The sequence below is a fragment of the Cherax quadricarinatus genome, chromosome 82, assembly GCF_038502225.1.
Source record: "Cherax quadricarinatus isolate ZL_2023a chromosome 82, ASM3850222v1, whole genome shotgun sequence".
Lineage (NCBI taxonomy): Eukaryota > Metazoa > Arthropoda > Malacostraca > Decapoda > Parastacidae > Cherax > Cherax quadricarinatus.
Window position 1 is genome coordinate 791,247 of NC_091373.1, and position 21,943 is coordinate 813,189.

At 39.8% G+C, this 21,943-nt stretch overlaps 1 protein-coding gene across 1 annotated transcript in view; it reads right to left on the reverse strand.

The window, feature by feature from the left end:
* Positions 1-17,839, reverse strand: part of LOC128706246 (probable G-protein coupled receptor Mth-like 11) — a 137,951-nt gene extending 120,112 nt beyond the window's left edge. The window contains exon 1 of the mRNA XM_070102512.1: positions 17,727-17,839. Within this exon, the coding sequence (XP_069958613.1) occupies positions 17,727-17,759 (33 nt within the window). The 5' untranslated portion in view covers positions 17,760-17,839. The remainder of the gene's footprint in view (positions 1-17,726) is intronic.
* Positions 17,840-21,943: the final 4,104 nt, after the last annotated feature.

Consider the following 21,943-nt stretch of genomic DNA (forward strand, 5'->3'; position numbering starts at 1 on the left):
CAACCCTTTGATGCAAGGTTACATCCCCGGCCCTTAGACACCTCAGCCTACTCAAAGCTCTGTCCATTACCATTTCTGAATTAACCCTCCTGGTCTCCTGTGCATCTGCCAAAAACAAAATCCCACAAATCTTTAGCCTATCTACAGTTATCCAACCAAACTCCACCCCCAAGGTCCCTCCTACCCAAGCCCCTACCTCCAACAACCGTGATTTCTGCTTATTAACTCTCATCCCAGTAGCATTCCCAAAAATCTCAATTACCCTTCCCACTTTTCTTAAATCTTCAATCTCATTAAGTAAAACAGTTGTATCATCTACATAACCAACAATATTCCCACAATATCCTCCACTCTCCACCAACCTTCCCATCCCACCATCAACCAGAACATAGAAAGGATTCTGCATACATGCAAAGAGTATTTGGGAGAGTGGACACCCCTGCCTTAAACCCCTTCCCATGCTTACTGAACTACCCAACCTCCCATTTACCTGTACTCTCATTGATGCATTCTCATACAAAGTCCTCACCCATCCAACCACCCTCCCTCCAAAACCCATTCTCACCATACTCTCAATCAAAAATTCCCTATCCACATAATCATAAGCTTTCTCCCAATCCAGACCTAGAATACCTCCCTTATTACTACCCTCAATGAAATCCCGAATACGACCATGACCTACCCGCATACTCCTCCCCGGGATACCAAACTGTCCCCCATGTATCACCGACCCCATGACCTTCTTCAGTCTATTACCCAAAATTTTCGCAAAAACCTTGTAATCAGCGCACATCAAAGATATTGCACGGTAAGCACTCAACTCTCTACCCCCCCCCCTTCTTTGGCACCAAAACTATGACACCCGTACTTTGCGATATGCCCAACTTCCCACTAGTTAACATATGGTCCAATAGCCTAACAAAACACTGCCTAATACACCCCCAATGTGCTCTATAAAAATCATTTGGTATACCGTCTATCCCTGGTGTTTTCCCGGTACTCATCCCGAAAACTGCCTCTTCCACCTCAACCTCACTTATACCAACCTCCAACCCCACTCTATCCTGCTCACTTAAAATGCTATGGAACCCCCCTTCAAAAATACCCTCCCAGGAACCCCCCTCCCTCCAACTCCATTTCTCTCTAAACCAACTATCAGCATAGAGACTCATACTTTCCGTATTGGATAGGACTCGACCCACTGGATACCCTCCCACCCCAGGGCTTGTCTCCAATTGTAGAATGGTGGTTACACTCTGTCGGTCCCGAAATTTACGTAAAACATACCCAGACGGTTTATCACCCCACAAAACATCCTCTAACCCCGCCCTAACCCTAATTGCATCAAACCTATCATTGTGTAATTCAGCTATTCTACTCCGCAGTCTGTCCATATCATCCCTCCTACCACCTCCCCCAACATAACAATCTTGCAACTGTCCCTCCAGATAATTTTGCAACCCAAAACGCCACCTCGCCTCCTCTCGTCCCCTAGCCTTAAAAAAATTCGCTATTCCAGGTTTTGCCTGCATTTCCCACCAATCTAACAGATCTATCTCCCTGTTCCTAGCGTCCCAAAAAGGCAACCACCAATCGCTGAAAAAAGGCCCCTCCCCCTCCTCCTTAAGAAGCCTTACATTTAATTTCCAGTACCCAGAATAAATACGCACCACTCCATCCCACATCAAATCTGCTATTACCGCTCTGTGATCAGAAAACCCCACATCGAAGGTTTGCACCCTCACAACATCTATACCCTGCTTAATATAAATTCTGTCTAATCGCGCTTCATATCCCCTACGGACGAACGTATGCTCCACTAGGTAACCCCCCCTCCCCACCACATCAACAACCCCAATATCTCGCAATACATCCCTCAGCACACTCAGCACACAACCCGCCCCTCTCGGTTCGACATCACCACTCCTAATCACACAATTCCAATCACCTCCTATTACTGTTATAGCAGGCAAACCTCTCAAGTGATACAGCAATACCTCTCTGACAAAATCTACTTTTACCCTGATATTACTAGTTGCTGGCATGTAAACTCCCACGAAACTAACTCGACTCTCACCCCAGACGCCATCCACCCTCACGATCCTCCCACCCTCCCCCCTCTTCCCAACCGATGACACGCAAGGGGCTGGTCTCCTTTACCGCAACTGCTACCCCACCTTTCAATTGCAAACCACTGGTTACATACATCCGATATCCTTTCACCCTCAACACACTACCAGCCCTGTGATTATGCTCTTGCAAAAAGCATATGTCAACATCAAACCGCCTTAAAAACCACTCCAACCAAACTTTCTTGACCTCAGTCTTAAGTCCATTAACATTAAGCGTGACACATCTGAAAATTACAGAAGGGGCGGCTTTCCCCTATGCCTCTGGGATTTATCCACTGCACTTTTCATATTACGTGTTCCTTTGCCACTCGAGTTTTCCTGTGCAGTCACCTCCCCCCTCCCTTTCCCAATTTGCAACTCAGGCACACCTCTACCACTGTGTGTCCTCGGCTCCACAACCGCTGCCCATGACTTCTTCCCCGGCCTCTGCCCCGGGGTAATGACCTCATCTATCTCTGATGCCGCAGTTCGTTTCCTAGAACTCACACTTACACACATATCACCCTCAGACAAATCCTCCTGGTGTACCTCCACGGCCACCACATGCTCCCGCCCAATCTTACTCAAGTCTTCCTCAACAATTTGTTGTCCCTCCAAAGTTCCAGCTTCACATGAACTGAGGACACCTTTTGCACAGGGTTCCTCCTCATCCAAAAAATCCTTGATCACATCTGCCAATAACCCATCCTGGGTTGAAGCTTCCTGGACGAAAGTCTCCTCAGATGTCACCTTCAACTCCCCCGACGCCCCTGGGAGAGTGACACATGTCTCCGCCGCCGCCACCTCCCGGTCGACCTCTTCGCTCCAAAGGTCATTCCTCCGGCCTCCCGAGGCATCAGAGCCAGGCACCAAATTACACGACTGTTGAATCACAATTGGAGTGTCGAGAATTCGAGAAGCCCGCCTCCTAGGACACTGGGCTGCCATGTGCTCATAAGAGCTACATAGACGACATGTTTTCCGTTGCCCAGCATAGTACACATAAACCTGTGTTCTACAACCGATCATCGTAACATAGGATGGTATAGGCCTTGTTAAAGTCATTTTAAGGGTGTAAGAACCTTCCGGCATTCCTTCATATGGACCATCCCTCCACACCCCCATTGTTGCAGAATGCACTGTCCCATAACTTCGAAAAAACTCCTGCAGGCCATAAGCCGTAGCCTCGAAGGGTACATTCCGTACCTTCACCCACGTGAAGTACTTAGAGACGTCATGTAACACAACATCCATCGTTGAATTCACACTCATGCGTTGTTCCTGGTAATACTCGACAATTCTTGTGTAGTAATCGACTCGTAGAAATTTCACAAAGATTCTTGTTAAACCATTAAGGGCGACGCCATACAATTCCTCGTTGGGAATACCATATGTATCCCTGATGATGTTAGGGAGAAGGACGTTCATCGTATCTCCACTTAACGTACCACGAACCAGCTCTATGCAGATAGTATTCACTCTCCGTACTGTATGTTCCGCCATGTTGATATCCCAATGAGCAGCGCACGTCCTCACTACTCAATGGTTGTTGCTGAACTAAGGTAGCTCGCCTGAAGACAGCAGAGGGGTGCCGAGACACAACCGCACTCCACCGTGGTCAGGCAGCGAAAATCTAAATAGGAAACTTGGCATTTTCAAGCAGCGAGTTCCAGATTTTTGACGCTAATTTGCATGGAGATTTTAAACAGGTGGAAACATTCAGGTAGAATATCAAGACATACCTGTTCATTGTGCAACTCTCCAGATAATTTTTTTTTTTTTAACATTTAGCAATTTAACAGAAGGGGCTACCAGTCTTTTAGTCCCAGTATTTTAGTTGCCTCTTACGACACGCATGGCTTAGAAAGGATTTTTCTCTACTTTCCCATGGAGATTAAGCTCTGGGTTAATGTTCGGGTTGAGGGTGTTGCGTGGAACCGGAAGGATTGATATCCTGACCACCCTGATATCTATATGATTATTTTAGAAGGTTACACGGCAAGAACTTACTGTTAAGGTTAAGCCACGCAAGATTTTGTTCGGATAATTAACCCGGACGGTTAGCAACCCAGGATAATCCAATAAAGTCATAGCCATATCAGACTGGCTTACTACCATTGGGTTCCAAGTATCTCCACTAAGATGCCCACATTAATGGACTAAAGAAAAATTAAGATTTTATATGTAATCAATGTTGCAATTTAATGCTCCGATATTAACGAAAACATACACGTCAAATACTCAAAATATTCTACACAATACAGAAATTATTAGATCAAAAAAGAACTAAGGGATCGAAATCAGTTTGCATTGGTAAAATATTTTAGACATGGCTGAAGATAACTTTGTGGAAGAAAACGTACGCAACTTATGAACGAAAACTGAACACTATGGATAACTAACACATTTCAAAGTTTTAGTGTTAGCTATATTATTCGGGCAAGTCACCAAAAGTCCGCACTTGGAGGAACCTTACGACGACGTTTCGGCCCTCCCTGGACCAATGACTTGATCATGGTCCAGGATGGACAGAAACATCATATTCCTCTAAAAGCAGATATTTGGTGAATTGTTTCAGCCACGCTTGTACTCGCCTATATTTTTTTCATGCAGAAAGGATGCATTTTATTCGAGAAATCTAAAATTATTTTAGACTATTATAAATCTTTAAAAATGGTGGGGACATTTTGTCAGGTAAGATGGGAACATTTTTCCCGACGCAGATCCTGCAACCACAATTAGGTGAGTACATAAGCCACCCCACGAAGCTTTTACTGTAGTCATCTGATCGAAGTCTTCGGGTGATTTATCGGTCCTCTCAAAAAAAAAAAAAAAAAAAAAAGAAAAAAAAAAACTTACGGTCGTTGCGTAGTTATGAAAAACATTACAAACCCAACCTCAGCCACTTGTACCCGAATGTACCTTAGAATCCTCAGGAGGCAGAAGAGCTGCAGCTCAACCCCCAAAAAGGACCAGAAGCTGGAGATAACACCTTGAACGACACACTCAACAAATCTATCACCTGTAGCCTAACACCCTCAAAAAGCCCAAGAGGTATAGGTCAATATATACCCTTAAGAGAACCAGGAACTGGAACAAAACTCAGTATGAGTGAAGACAGGGAAAGACTGATGACTGGAAGAAAAACACAAGGTATTACAAGTTTTCCAATTGATGAAATTCTCACCCCAAGTCTATGGATTTTTCTTTACATCAAACCAAGAGTTCTCACTCCAATCTATGAGACCTTCCTGCCTTTACTAAGGCCTTCCCAGCTCTGACCTTTTATTCACTCCACCTTCCTTTCCTCATCCTTAATCCTCCTTGCCAAGTTTAAAAAAAAAAATCATTCACGACCCATGATATCAAGTCAAAACACAGGACATTTCTCACATTCCACGCTTTCTCATCTCCATACACATAGAATACCGCTAATACAATATACTATATTATCTTATAAAGCTTTTTTCACCCAACAGTGCACATTTTGAAAATCAATCATTGCTTTCGCATGTCAATGACAGTCCTTCGCAAGCCTAATTTTAACTCTGAGGCTTCTCAACAATTTTCCATTTCCCATGCCCTCTATCTAATTTACATAAGGGTTTTAAAACTCGTAATTCTAAGGCATTTTAATGAGGCCCCTCTCTCTCATGACCCTTTTCCACTGCTCGCACAACGTATGCTAATAAGGTCCCAAAGTTTTCCCACCGCATTAACACTATTCGACCTGGTACCACAAAATCACCTTCCCATATGTCCATGAAACAGATCACTTCCCGTTCTTACCCTTTGATTTGGGCAGTCACAGGCTAGATGGTCCTAAGCTATTTAACCTCGAGGCGATCTCTTCAATTGGACAAGGCTGACAGGAGTTAAGGGGAAGAACAATAGGAAGAAACAGGGTTCTAGTGTTGTACTTGTTTCTTAAAGCTTCACCTCCAAATTCTGCAAACATGTTTCTACTAACAAGGTGGGTAAACAATAGAACTGTCGACCCTAGCACAGCCCTGTTTGAGTACCAACAGCCCAGTTGACGAAGTGGTCAACAGTAAAGCCAGGCCTCAGACTGGGCTTGAAGGAACAGCCCTCTAAACTCGTCATATGGTAATCAAGCCAGACAAATTTGAATGGAGAAGCGTGTCTGTGTAATCAGTCATACACTCGAATACGGTTCAAGTATCTTGTTCTACATCTGTGAAATTTGTCTTCAGGTTGGTCATCGCGATAGGACTCTGCAGAAACTTTGTTACCTGGAGTTTACCTGGAGAGAGTTTCGGGGGTCAACGCCCCCGCGGCCCGGTCTGTGACCAGGCCTCCTGGTGGATCAGCGCCTGATCAACCAGGCTGTTGCTGCTGGCTGCACGCAAACCAACGTACGAGCCACAGCCCGGCTGATCAGGAACTGACTTTAGGTGCTTGTCCAGTGCCAGCTTGAAGACTGCCAGGGGTCTGTTGGTAATCCCCCTTATGTGTGCTGGGAGGCAGTTGAACAGTCTCGGGCCCCTGACACTTATTGTATGGTCTCTTAACGTGCTAGTGACACCCCTGCTTTTCATTGGGGGGATGGTGCATCGTCTGCCAAGTCTTTTGCTTTCGTAGTGAGTGATTTTCGTGTGCAAGTTCGGTACTAGTCCCTCTAGGATTTTCCAGGTGTATATAATCATGTATCTCTCCCTCCTGCGTTCCAGGGAATACAGGTTTAGAAACCTCAAGCGCTCCCAGTAATTGAGGTGTTTTATCTCCGTTATGCGCGCCGTGAAAGTTCTCTGTACATTTTCTAGGTCGGCAATTTCACCTGCCTTGAAAGGTGCTGTTAGAGTGCAGCAATATTCCAGCCTAGATAGAACAAGTGACCTGAAGAGTGTCATCATGGGCTTGGCCTCCCTAGTTTTGAAGGTTCTCATTATCCATCCTGTCATTTTTCTAGCAGATGCGATTGATACAATGTTATGGTCCTTGAAGGTGAGATCCTCCGACATAATCACTCCCAGGTCTTTGACGTTGGTGTTTCGCTCTATTTTGTGGCCAGAATTTGTTTTGTACTCTGATGAAGATTTAATTTCCTCATGTTTACCATATCTGAGTAATTGAAATTTCTCATCGTTGAACTTCATATTGTTTTCTGCAGCCCACTGAAAGATTTGGTTGATGTCCGCCTGGAGCCTTGCAGTGTCTGCAATGGAAGACACTGTCATGCAGATTCGGGTGTCATCTGCAAAGGAAGACACGGTGCTGTGGCTGACATCCTTGTCTATGTCGGATATGAGGATGAGGAACAAGGTGGGAGCTAGTACTGTGCCTTGTGGAACAGAGCTTTTCACCGTAGCTGCCTCGGACTTTACTCTGTTGACGACTACTCTCTGTGTTCTGTTAGTGAGGAAATTATAGATCCATCGACCGACTTTTCCTGTTATTCCTTTAGCGCGCATTTTGTGCGCTATTACGCCATGGTCACACTTGTCGAAGGCTTTTGCAAAGTCTGTATATATTACATCTGCATTCTTTTTGTCTTCTAGTGCATTTAGGACCTTGTCGTAGTGATCCAATAGTTGAGACAGACAGGAGCGACCTGTTCTAAACCCATGTTGCCCTGGGTTGTGTAACTGATGGGTTTCTAGATGGGTGGTGATCTTGCTTCTTAGGACCCTTTCAAAGATTTTTATGATATGGGATGTTAGTGCTATTGGTCTGTAGTTCTTTGCTGTTGCTTTACTGCCCCCTTTGTGGAGTGGGGCTATGTCTGTTGTTTTTAGTAACTGAGGGACGACCCCCGTGTCCATGCTCCCTCTCCATAGGCGGCAAGTTAACAATTTCCACACTTCACGCCTCATGATTTAATAATTGGGTGGTAAATATCATTTCTCCCTACACTATAAAGTATTTGAAAGCCTACAAAAGCTTTTATGCATACGGGTGACTGTGTGGCTGGGTAACAAGCTTTTATCAGTGGCAAGTAACGGGCTGCACCACGCCATATCATACCTAAGCTAGAGACTTGTCGGCTTTAGGTACTAATAAGTTGTATTAATCTACTGTTAGTAACAGGGTTGTTTATATTTCGTTTTTTTTATCATGCAAAATGACAAACTAACAGGTGATTGCACTAACCACTACATCATGCCAGCCTAATAATATTCATCTAATTAGGTATATTTTTATACACAAGAGGGGTTAGCATGGGTCCCACTGTGACCATAGATGCAGGTTTTTTAAGCGAATCTCACGCCATTATTTTGAAAGGACCCGAGCTAGATCTTCCTGTCAGCAAAGGGTTCCTCGTTTAATTAATGACCTCCAGGCATTTCAAACCTCGCCTTCAATTAGTTCACAATATCCCTTTTGTGTATGTGCAGAACATTCCAATACCCTGCGGCTGCCTGCTCTCGGCAGTTTACTGAGGCAAGGCTGCTAATCACAAGGGCAAATTCACGCTACCATTAAACCGAAATTGTACCCTTGTGTGTTTTATTCCTCCATCCGACCTTCACTAAGAACCCCAAAACATTGCCACAGCCATTTTGTAAAAATCTGCTTATCAGGCTGGCATGATACAGTGGTTAGAACATTCGTCTGCTAATTTAAGGACTGGCTTGCCATGTGTTCATATCGTGTGTTCCATAATTTGTAAATTTGTTGGGTAAATTGAAAATAAAACGTCTTTAACATAAAGGGTTATAACAGTAAAACGATGTCAAACTTATAATCACTGCACAGGAACAATGTGGCAAGGAGGCAACATTCAAAGTTACACAAATATATGATTCACAAATGACTAGAACCGTTTGCTCATTCAGTGTTTTGAAATATTAATTCGCAGATGCCAATACACAAAGGTATTTTACTAATGTGCTATCAATACAAAGTTATGCTACGGTGACTAATGTACGACTAATGTACTGTCCTATTACATATATACTCGTAATCCAAACTGTTTAAATTCCTTTTGGTCACAGTCCAACCCATATCTATTTCTTTAAAGTCATTAGTTACTATAAACCTTGGTCACCATGTCACTCACACCTCACTCTCTCCCTATATATACTGTCTTTCTACCTCTGTATGTTAGAAGTGATCAAGGTCCCAGGACCGAAACGTTTTCTAATAAATATGTCCTAATGTTTGCTTGTGTTTTTCTAAACCAAAGTTATAAATTAAAATCAGAGGTAAATTAACGCAAGAAAATTTTCCTGCTATTTAGGTAAAAAAAAAATGGGTTATTGGGTATTTAGGCACTCGAATCAAATTGGGCCACCACTGTAAGGCGACCCAGTGTCGAGGGAACCATGTTGCATGATAACGTAAACTCGAGCTAAGGTTACACTGGTAATCTGCAGCAGAAATTGGAAACGCTGCTAAAGACTAGGGCAATCATCCTGGGTGAATGTGGAGACTGGACCTCGATTAAAGGACGCATGATCGAGCTTCCACCACTCCTTACACTAAATTACTTGGACAATTAAGAATGAACAATTAAGAGGAAAAAATGGGAAGATATAATAATTGTAAAAAAATGTAAGTACAAATTCACTCACACATGAAGTATTAACCACATTTTTTTTATGGCTTACGCCCTATATTCCTCTGCATCCCATCCCCAATACATCTTCTAGACAAACTAGAGAACTGTACAAACTCATATCTGAAATCAGTCAAGTCTGTCATACCATTTCAGAACTTTTAAAACCGTATAAAAGTCTGACCTCACTGGGGCAAATTTTTGAACCAGAAGGCTATTAATACAAGACGTACACCGAGTAGCAGTTTTCACTCTGGCTGTACCTATCCCTTAGCCATCACTAAGAATTTATTTATCAAACAATTGATATCTTGAACAGTCTCAACACAGATTCGAAAGACAAGGTGACAAAATAATTGGCCTACAATTAACTAACTTTATCCTGTACCCGACATAAAAATGATATCCAATATTAAAACAGCTTTAAACCGAGCTAAAAAAAAAAAGTTGTACAATATATAGTAGGAACATGCCATCCATACAAGAATTACTCAGAGTATAAATACAAACATTTAATCATTATTCACAATGGAAAGGAAAAGGAAGCTTTAATGTCAGAGTACATTGGTTGGGGGAGTTATCTTAATGGTGTCCGGAAACGATTATCATCCTTCAAAAATATATAAATACAAAAGCATGCAGGTGCCGAATAAAATCCACACTTTATTCTCTACTTTTTCTGTAAAATTATTTAAATAACTGTCAAACAGCAGAACCACAATAGGCCTACTGTCTCATGGTAGGCATATTTTTTTTCACACCAACCCATTCTGACTTACACGAACATAGTACAGTAGATCGATGGTACAGTGGTAAATTCATTGTTTTTAACGTCTCAGTCTGATCTAAATGCAAGGATCAAAGTTTTAAAGTTCACAATTAGACAAAATTAAATAAGAATATATAGTAAGAATAGGAGACTACTGCAGTAGGCCCATGCCAGGCAGGTCCTATTTCTATCATTTCCACCTATGCATTCGTGTAACCTACCATTAGCAATCTATGGACTGTTGTGGGTGTCATCTATGGGGCGGGGCGGAACAATACCTGAAAGGTGGCTGGGCCTTCAAATGACCTGATGCAATAACCCATCAATTGAACAGTGCAAAAAAAATAAAATAAGATTTACTAAGTTGGCATGTTACCTGGTTAGGATAAAAACAATCCAGCCTTTATTTCCAATCAGTAAACTAATAAACGCTACTACTAACATAATTATTTGTGGCTATACAACTTGCATTTAACAACAATGAGGCAGATCACACAGTTTAACCCACTCTTAATTTTAAATTATTAATTTAGATGCTATATGACCCCCAAAGGGTTTAGCGCTCCCCATGATTGAACCTGTCCTAGCCTTCCTTCGATCAAACCTAAATGCCTCCCGTTCCTCCAACGGGTTTAACGCTCCCCACGAATACCTAAATTAAATTCTTATTCATATTTAATACATTCTAAGATTAAATAAATTGTATCATGCTAGTAACCGTTTAAGTATATCTACGATTATATTTCACTAACCTCATTTTGTGGGCCCGTTAACTACTGTTTCCCGGAGGTAATTGGGTACGATTATGGGGAAGTAATTTAAACAATTTCAAATTAACACAGCCTCCTCAACTACAACGGAACCTAAGCCTATCAGCCTGCTAAGCCAGTATGGCTGGTATCTTACCTAACCTTAATTTAGTTTTAGGTGCTCCATTTTTTTTTAGACTATAGTAAAAAAATATTTACTTTGACTCTTCTTGAGAGATGAACCCATTACACTACCAAATTTCTATTCAGTTTAAGAGTATAATGATACAAATCCATGATACAAGTGGGGGAGGTATTCCTATTCACACAGTGCCCACACCAGCAGCCACTCTTACAAGCCTACGACTCCATATATAAATATATATATATATATATATATATATATATAAATATATATATATATATATAAATATATATATATATATATATAAATATATATATATATATATAAATATATATATATATATATATATATATATATATATATATAATATATATATAATATATATATATATATATATAATATATATATAATATATATATATATATATAAATATATGTATAAATATATATATATATATATATATAAATATATATATAAATATATATATAAATATATATATAAATATATATATAAATATATAAATATATATATAAATATATAAATATATATATAAATATATAAATATATATATAAATATATAAATATATATATAAATATATAAATATATATATAAATATATAAATATATATATATAAATATATATATATATTACACATTTTCAGCTAAAAATATGTACAGTCCTTAACGCAGCCGATGAGATACCTAGGTTTCTGCTTCCTCTGGGTTAGATTATTGAAATTATTATTGCTTGTTTTGCTATAATCATTATATCCGCAAGGAAAGAAATGCTGAAGAGTTGGTTAACGCGTAATAAACTTATTCTAATACCATATCCACTGTCAGTCTAAAAGTTCAAGACTCTTAATACTATATTAAAGTGGAAACACTAAATCTGTAGGGGTCATAAAGCTATTTTGGAATGGGGGGAAATCGGTTTTGATCCAAGGAGAGCGAATGTAACTCCAATTCCTTTGCTTAAGAGCTCTTCATCCGCATCAAGATAGCCCCGTTGAAGAGTCCTAACACGATCAGGTATCTAAGCATTACAGTTCTATTATGTAACAATACTCATTCATCTTCAAAATTTCAGGTCTCTGGTTATAGCAACGGTACCGGGAGCCCATAAACTTGACTCGTACTGCTGAAGGAACTCTAGCAATACTGAAGATGTCTAAAGGTATATTAGCTGAAAGTAACTTTTTTTCTAAACACCAAGCCCCTTGGGATTAATATTATCCAATGTATATTATTAATCATAAAGTAATACATTTAAGAGAATTTTGAATAAGATAAGATTTCGTTCGGATTTTTAACCCCGGAGGGTTAGCCACCCAGGATAACCCAAGAAAGTCAGTGCGTCATCGAGGACTGTCTAACTTATTTCCATTGGGGTCCTTAATCTTGTCCCCCAGGATGCGACCCACACCAGTCGACTAACACCCGGGTACCTATTTGCTGCTAGGTGAACAGGACAACAGGTGTAAGGAAACGTGTCGAAATGTTTCCACCCGCCGGGAATCGAACCCGGGCCCTCCGTGTGTGAAGCGGGAGCTTTAGCCACCAGGCCACCGGGCCTGGTGGCCCGGTGGCCCAGTGTCTAGTTAACAAAAGGATCTGGGTTCAATCCTTGGGCAAATCTCTACATCTTTTGCCTCTGTTTATCTAGATGTGGGTGGGATCCTACAGTACAAGGACTCCAAATAACACATACCACGCTACTTAGTTTTTCTGGATCATGAAAAAAAAAAAAAGCCTTCTACTCGTCGTTCACTAAGTGACCTACAAAGCATGATACTGAAGCCTGTGTTGATGGTCTCACAGTGAAAAGGCTATATCATCCATTGTAATTTTTGTGTACTATATTTTTTTACATATAAATAATGTTGTATACTAGCACGGAGAGGCTAAAAATATTAACAATTATGTAAACACAATGTGAAAGCTTTAACCATAGCTTCCCCACACCTAGTTTCCAAACTCTGGAGTCCCATACTGCTACAAGTGCTTGTGGAACAATGAAGGTTAAATAATGGCATTCGTAAATATAAAGAAAAAATGACTACATTACGAAAGCACCAGCTGGCACGAGGGATGCGACTGAAATTTCCATTTTTAACTTTAGTATTCATTTATCACGATACAAAAACAAATTAGATTGCCAATATTCAACCCATAGACTAGTTATATTAAAACTCGTCCACCAGTTCAGATACATTAATATAAAATCTTCCTTATCTGGTCTATTCTACGACAGGTATAACAATAACCTTAAACTGCAACAACGGTTTAATATCCAACGTTTTGAGGGTCATTTTCGCTTCCATATACTTGAAAAATAACCTAAAATTTCTGCCAGTTCACCAACTCTGGAAATTAAAAGCAGTAATTAATCGGGTCAAAATGACAGCAACCGAGGTAACAGGTATAACATCTGACCATCAGTAACAATAATGATCATGTTTACACTATACATCAAGCTAACGGATACTCTCCCAGTTCCTTAAGTTTAATGTAAATTTCTTTCATCCAAAACGCTTACATATTATCGATGCTTATTTTTCTTTTACTTGGAAAAATCCTAAAGGGACTAGTCCCAAATCTGCACACTGAAATCACTCCCTACAAGAGCAAAACATGAAAATGGAGGAGCACTGCAGAAGGCCTACTGGCTCATACAAGGCAGGTCCTTATCAAAACCACAACTACCCAAAGCTACCCAAGAATTTACTCCCGTACCCACGACACCAATCAAACCCAGCCCCTCCCAGTCACATATTTGTCCAACCACCCAAGGTCCTAGCCTCAATCAACCTACTTGGAAGATTATTCCACGCATCCGCAACTATGTTCGAAAACCAGTATTTACTTATGTCCTTTCTAAATCTAAATTTATCTAACTTAAATACGTTATTTCTTGTTCTTAGCTGGTTCGACATCCTCAGTACTTTATTAATATCACCTTTGTTTATGCCCATCATCCACTTATACACTTCGATGATATCTCCCTTCTTTCTACGTTTCTCCAGAGAGTGAAGATTCAAGGCTCTATCTTCATACGGGAGATTCCTTATACAGTAAACCATTTTAGTCATTCTTCTCTATGTTCTCCAATGAATCTATATCCATCCTGTAGTAAGGAGACCAAAACAGAGGCATAATCCAAATGAGGCTTCACTAGTGATGTATAGAGCTGTAAAGTAACTTTTGGACTTCTGTTACTTATAGAAGAATCGGCAAGCGGTGCAAGATACCCCCAGTGAAAAGTAGGGGTGCCATGAGTACCCAAAGAGAATACAGTGTCAGAGGCCCAAGACTGTTCAACTGCTTCCCAGCAGACATAAGGAGAATTACCAACAGACCCCTACCTGTATTCAAAAGGGATCTGGACAGACACCTAAAGTCTGTACCTGACCAGTCGGGCTGTGGTTCATACGTTGGTTTACGTGCTGCCAGCAGTAACAGCCTGGATGATCAGGTCGTGATCCACCACGAGGCCTGGTCATAGACCGGGCCGCGGAGGCGTTCACCCCTGGAACATGTTCCAGGTATACTCCAGATCACGCTAAGCATGATTTAATATATGAACATTTTGAGATCACAGGAATTAATATAAGGGCTTCTTATGACAGCTTAGAATTATGATGGTCATGGATGCTAATGTAACTTGTTACCCACAAGGAACTAAATAAACATATCAATCAATTATTTAACAACCACAATATAGATGAATGGTTCAGAGAACCGACATGTTGATAAATTAGACACATGTGCAACTCTTGGGTATCTTTATTGAGGAAACGTTTCGCCACACAGTGGCTTCATCAGTCCATACATAGGAGAAACTTGAACAGGAGGAGAATGAGGTAATCAGTCCCTCAACCTTGAGTCGATGTGTTCAGTCCATCAATCTTGAGTAGAATACGGCAGATGAGCGGAGAAGCAGCTTATAAACCGTATGGCAGGAGAGGTGTAGCAGTCATAGGTAGTGTCACATTTGTTCAATGTGGAAGTAGGTTCTCTGAACCATTCATCTACAAATCTGTCAGACACTGCAACTTCTTGGGATCTTAATACTTAGGAATTCTTCGCTTGCCTAATTCTTGGGCACAACCTACTTCCACATTGAACAAATGTGACACTACCTATGACTGCTACACCTCTCCTGCCATACGGTTTATAAGCTGCTTCTCCGCTCATCTGCCGTATTCTACTCAAGATTGATGGACTGAACACATCGACTCAAGGTTGAGGGACTGATTACCTCATTCTCCTCCTGTTCAAGTTTCTCCTATGTATGGACTGATGAAGCCACTGTGTGGCGAAACGTTTCCTCAATAAAGATACCCAAGAGTTGCACATGTGTCTAATTTATCAACCACAATATAAATACGTATATACAAATTGTAATGAAATTTCAGCTAAAACCTATAACAAACTTTAACATATTTTTACATTATCCGTATTTTATCTATTATGCTAAACCGAGTATGTATATAAAAGCTTAAAAATGTCCGTACAAAATTTTGAAAAATTAACTCCCTGAATATTGCCCAACACCTTTGGTAGCGAAGCAAAATAATGCGATAACACTAGTCTATATTATATTTAAGAAAGAATGGGGAATTCAAACATCACAAGACATATGCTAGACTTGATCCAAGATGAAAATGCATACATTCCCCTTTTAGATTAAACCTGATTACCTGCCATTCCCCAGATACTATGTACTATGCCCCTACGGAGCAATTATGAAGATCCGATAATGACTCACTAAATCGTTGTCATGACTATAAACAAACCACCGCCCTAGTGGGGACTGAACTCGCGGAATGCGAGTCGTAAAACTCCGGTGTTTTTCGCGCTGGCCTGGAGTTTTACGACTCACTTGCCGCGAGCTCAATCCCCACCAGTACCGTAGGCTGTAATATGAGGGAGTTATGAAAGTTTGACCATAACCGATTCCTAAAAACGTCCAATGCTGGTTGCTTTTGTAATGGACATTATGTTGTACAGATGTGAGAAACGTAACATAACGAAAACCTTAAAAATGACTTTGCTCCGCTAGCGGTAGATACGGGATTAGTGGCCTTTTACATTCGATTAGTCTTTGTGGACGTTCAATGTAATTGGCCAAGAGTGTCAATACCAAGTATAAACTGGCCCTGACGTGCTGCACGTCCCAAAATGTATTTTTCATATTAACCCCCCCCCCCCCAAAAAAAAAAATGCACAATAAACCACTAGTAAATGTGTGGAAAATACTGTATATATTTTCCGGAAATACAGTATTTATGGTGGCCTGGTGGTTAACGCTCTCGCTTCACACGGCGAGGGCCTGGGTTCGATTCCCAGCCAGAGTAGAAACATTGGACTTGTTTCTTTCAACCTGTTGTCTATGTTCCCCATCAGTAAAATGGTAAAATGGGTACCTGGGTGTTAGTCGACTGGTGTGGGTCGCATCCTGGGACACTGACCTAAGGAGGCCTGGTCACAGACCGGGCCGCGGGGGCGTTGACCCCCGGAACTCTCTCCAGGTATCTCCAGGTATCATACTGTATTTAATAATGTCATAGAAAACGGAAAGCCTGTGTCTGCGCAGACGGGACTCTCCATCTTGGGTTTTGAATTTGTATTAGAAACGTTGTAATGGGAAGAATTTTTCGTGCTCTAGAGGTTAAAATTGGATTGACACCTCTCAAATAGGAGGCGAAATTGTTGGACATGCATTCCTGCATAACTTGAGATATCAGACGACTGGACAAGACAGCTCCAGGAACCTCAGATAAGCTCTCTAGATTTGTGTATAATTCTGGCCAGTGTTTTCATAAATTTAGTTAAGTGAGGTTTTTCTGAGTATGATACAACATAATATCCAATCAAATTGGCGAGTGATATTAAGATATATTTTCCTTCTATGTATATGTGAATTTATATATAATCATTTTTTAATATAATCCACAAATTTATATATTTACCAGTATTCCTGGTGTATGTATATTTCATTTAATTAATAGGTCCAAAGCAACTTGTGGTTATGACAGTGGTAGGTATCGAAGGGGGACATTTTTTGCGACTTAGGTGTCCCAAATTCCTACTTGTCTAACTGATAAATAATAATTATCTTTGTTCATTTACTGTTATGTATATAATGATACATTCAGCTAAATGCAATTTTCCACAACATGCTTGCATTTTAATACAGAAGATAATGCCTGATTTCTCAAAAATACCGGATCTTCATATTATCCAATAATAATAAGTGCCATGGAAGGGAATGCACTAAGTGGAAATTACAAATGACACTTTTTTTTACCTACTTCTTTCCGTTGTGTTGGACACTGCTTCAGGATCAGTATTTTCTTTACTCCAGATTATCACAATATAACAACAACGCACCCACAAAACACAACAAATACACACTTCTATTACTCACAACATCCGCTGGTTGACTGAGTGACGGACACATAAAATATTAAGGACTGGTAACTGCCCCTGGCTGACTAACTTCACTCACCGACACTTGATTCCTGGCGACATCTGGGGATTAGTTTGTTAGGTTGAAAGCCTATCTACTGTATGAGGGTCGTTAGTTGCTTTATTTACCTGTACACATCAAAACACTTTTATCCCAAAAACAATAATCAAAGTGAACTCTGGGTGTATATAAATCCAGACTGCTCTTATTATATATATAAAAAAAAACTGATTTCCTAAGTCAGTTTCCCTTGTTACTGGGCGGCTCAAAGGTTATGCTAGTTACGATTTCTAAACAAAATAATGTGTGTACTTTACCAAATATTATTATTATTATAATCAAAAAGAAGCGCTAAACCACAAGGGCTATACAGCGCTGCACTTTACCAAATAAATTAGTGAATTATTTAGACATTTCTATTGTAAAGTGGTGGAAGCGCTAAGCCAGCAGGGCTCATAGAACGCCTGGGGGGATTATTATTATTATTATAATCAAGGGGGAAGCGCTAAACCCGGAGGATTATACAGCGCCTGGGGGGGGATGTGGAAGGCATTCAGGCTTAATTCGGGGAACTGGAGCACAGATCCAATTCCCTAAATCAAGAGCCCCTCACCAACATCAAGGACGCCTGGGGGGGAATGGAAAGCATTTAGGCTTGTTTCGAGGAAGTGAATCAAGACCCTCCCGCAAAAATTGACTTAACATCGCGTCTACACACTAAATAAAGCTGGTTGTCAATGAAGTGAAAGAAAAATGTAGGATGTAATTTTTTAAATTAGCGATGAAAATCCATATGAAATGTTTGAAGCAGTTTTATCAGATGTCAGACTATTGCCCGGTGTAACTTATCCAGATATTGTTAACTTGGTGTTCTCGCCTAGTCTTTACACACTCGAAGATCTACGAAGTTACAAATAAGGATTTAACAGCATCCAACCTGTCTCTCTGGATGGCTCAGACAAAAAAGTTTAAGATCATCAACGATATAATCCTGATCATGGCAATGGTAAACTTGTTTTTTATTATTTGGCTTTAACACCAAATAATACTTTAAAAACGTTTTAAAAGTTATCATATATGAATGTTTAGGTACTTACTCTTGTTACAAAACGATTTTAATGACTTATTTCATATATAAAAATTAATGCTTCAGAATATTCATACTAAACTAAAAATAATGGAGGTTTATTTCATACTCGTTTTCATAACTAGGCATTATGATTCAAATGTTATACTATATAATCAGAATGTTAGGTGTTAGTTTTATAACTATGTATTTCACTCTAAGTGAAAAGCCACTACAAGCGTGAATTGTTGCACACACACACACAGATGGATGTATTTTAGCAGCACATAGGTCATTAATGTTTAATACACTAAAATGTACAAATCTTGCCTGATATGTAATGTGCCGAACACATCTGTATGTTATCGATATTTTTTTTTTTCCCCCTCAATTATAAACGTGATAACCGCACCTGTCTTCTTTCCTCCGATAACATTTCACAAGATTAACCTTTTTTTTTGAGTTTAGGGAGTCTATAATACTTTAAATGTGACTCATGATTGAACCTATTATAAAAACCAATAACTCGACAACAGCCCAGACTATACTGTTTTTGTGTTCAAAACAAATTAACCAAATTATTAAAAATAATTGGTAAAAATCTCAAACTTCTAAGCATGTGTAATAATAGATGTAACCAACAAGGCCGACCCAGAAATTTGTGACGTCACGTGAAAGCTTTTAATCAGTTGTTATAGAACCACAGATCATTTTATGCGTCCACATATCCATTTTCCTTTTAACAGACTGCAGATTTTCAATGCTATTAAAATCCCCCCCCCCCCAAAAAAAAAAAAGCATAACTCATTAAGGTTATATAGCGCTTGAATTTGTATGACTTCACAATTTAAGCCAAAGAATATGGCACGCTCTTGATCCAAGGGCTGTGCTTGGCAGACACTAGCCAATACACAAGCAATTCCCCGACCATGATGGTGCTTTAGTGCCTCTATTTTAATAAAGGAATGTGCTAAACTCAGAGGCAATATAGTGCCTGGAAAATGAAGGAATGAGGTTCAATCCAGAGGATAAATCTAGTTCCTTCAATCAAGAGCCTCTCACTGGCATCAAGGATTATTATTAGTCAAGGTAGTGCTAAACAAGAGGTCATACAGCACCAGGGAAATAGGTGGCATTCAGGTTCGATCCAAGAAAGAGGGCACATACAATTCTTTGGATCAAGAGCCCCTCGCCGGCAGCATGGAACCTACTGCGAGAGGTCAAGGAATAGAAAGTGGGAAGAATCATGGCAAACATTAGTGTGTAAGTCAATCTTATCTTGCATTTTCTCCAAATGAGTTTGTGGTTTAGTTGAAACTTTAGTTTTATAATTCAAGAGGTGGTAAACCTGCATATGGAAGATAATCATATTTGACTATTTCTTATAACTGACATACTGTATATACAGTAGACTGTCGTTTAACACGGTACTTATTCCTAAAAATGCCGTTAGACAAAACCGTGTGAGACAAACTGAATAACTTGTGGGGAAAATAGGGTTGTTCCTGGGAGCCCCCAAAAAGCCAAACAACTTTTTTGCAGACCTCCAGATCTTAGGAAATAAAAGTGAATATGTAATTGTAGTGCATTGTCGTGATATATTACTGCTTAAGACTACAAATGCAATAGAAATAATAGTATTTCTTACCTAAAATTGTTGTTAATTGTTTGTGGATGATTTGTGAAGAGAGTGGATATGGATGGTGTGGCCCTACTTGGCCGAGGTGGATGGTAGAGGTTCTGGTACTGAAGTACAGTATATGGTTGTATTGGAGTGTGCATAAATTCTGTAACAAATCTCTGGGCTTTTTACCCTGCAGTACATTATACAACTGACGGTAAGACATCATCAGCTGGTCTAGATTTAACAAATGGCAATGAAAATAAGAAAATATGTATGTAAATAAACACAGCGAGCTTCCAGGGTATTGTCGTCCTACACGCGTATGAGCCAAACTGAAGGCTCGGAGGGTGGTGTGGGTGGCAGGGGATGGCAATAGGTCTCCCCTGTTGACACAGTGGTGTAACCCACTAACCCACAGACCATCCTGCCCTACGGGTGACCGGGCGCTCAAAATTTTTTACCCTCACGCAACTGTACTAAACTAATTTTACAAAGTGTTAAACAAAAATATGCCTCAATTCTTCAATCGTGCTATAACAAAAATGTGCAAGACAAAATCGTGTTTAACGAGTCTACTGTAACTTTGGCGAATAATAAAACTGCCATTTTATTTACTTCATGACATTCATGCAAAGGTAAATTCGAAACTTCTAAAAGGGCTGTATTGTTAAAGCCACGAGGTGTTTAACCAAATGGTAATACAGCACCTGCTCACGAATGAGAGAATTATTTTTGTTTTTCAAAGGAGAGTAATTCAAATTCCTTGAATCGAGAGCCCTTCCCCCTTGAAGGGATCTTAAGGAACGAGTTAACAGCCTGATGGTCAATCTAATTTATTCAAGTTTTATATAGTGTATGGCATAAGAGGTAGATGCCATGGTTGGTTGCTTCGTTTAATTCAGTTTATCAACTGTATATGAGTAACTGGTGTTACATTTCACCTGCACACCAAAAAAAAAAAATTATTTTGTATAATGAGGATTTACTCTCAACAGATACACACTTCTGGTTTACACATTCTGCTGCACTATAATGTAACCCAGTTCACTCTCCATGAAATCTAGATTCAAACTTTCACCTTTAGAGCTTACACTCTTAGTGTTATCCATGCCTACTTACCTCTTAAAATGTTGGTTATTCATATGAACATTGTCCACAATGACTGTTTAACAGCATACCTACAAGAAAATCCAACTTCTAATTTTGAAGTCACATACAGTTGTTAGCCATTTAATGCAACTTCTTCAGCATGAAGAACACTTCAACTTTAAATCTAAGATTCCAGCTTTAGTTCTTTTCCTTCAGTAAGTTCACAGACACTGCAAATAGCCTTAATATATTACATCTTCTGTTACTTGTATTAGAATTTCATTACAAAATTTCTTTATGGCATTTTCTCAAATTACTCAATTACCAGTGACTTTATTCTAAAGTGACTGTCACCCCTGTAAAAAAGTTTGCCTATAGGAATAAAAAATGGCAAAA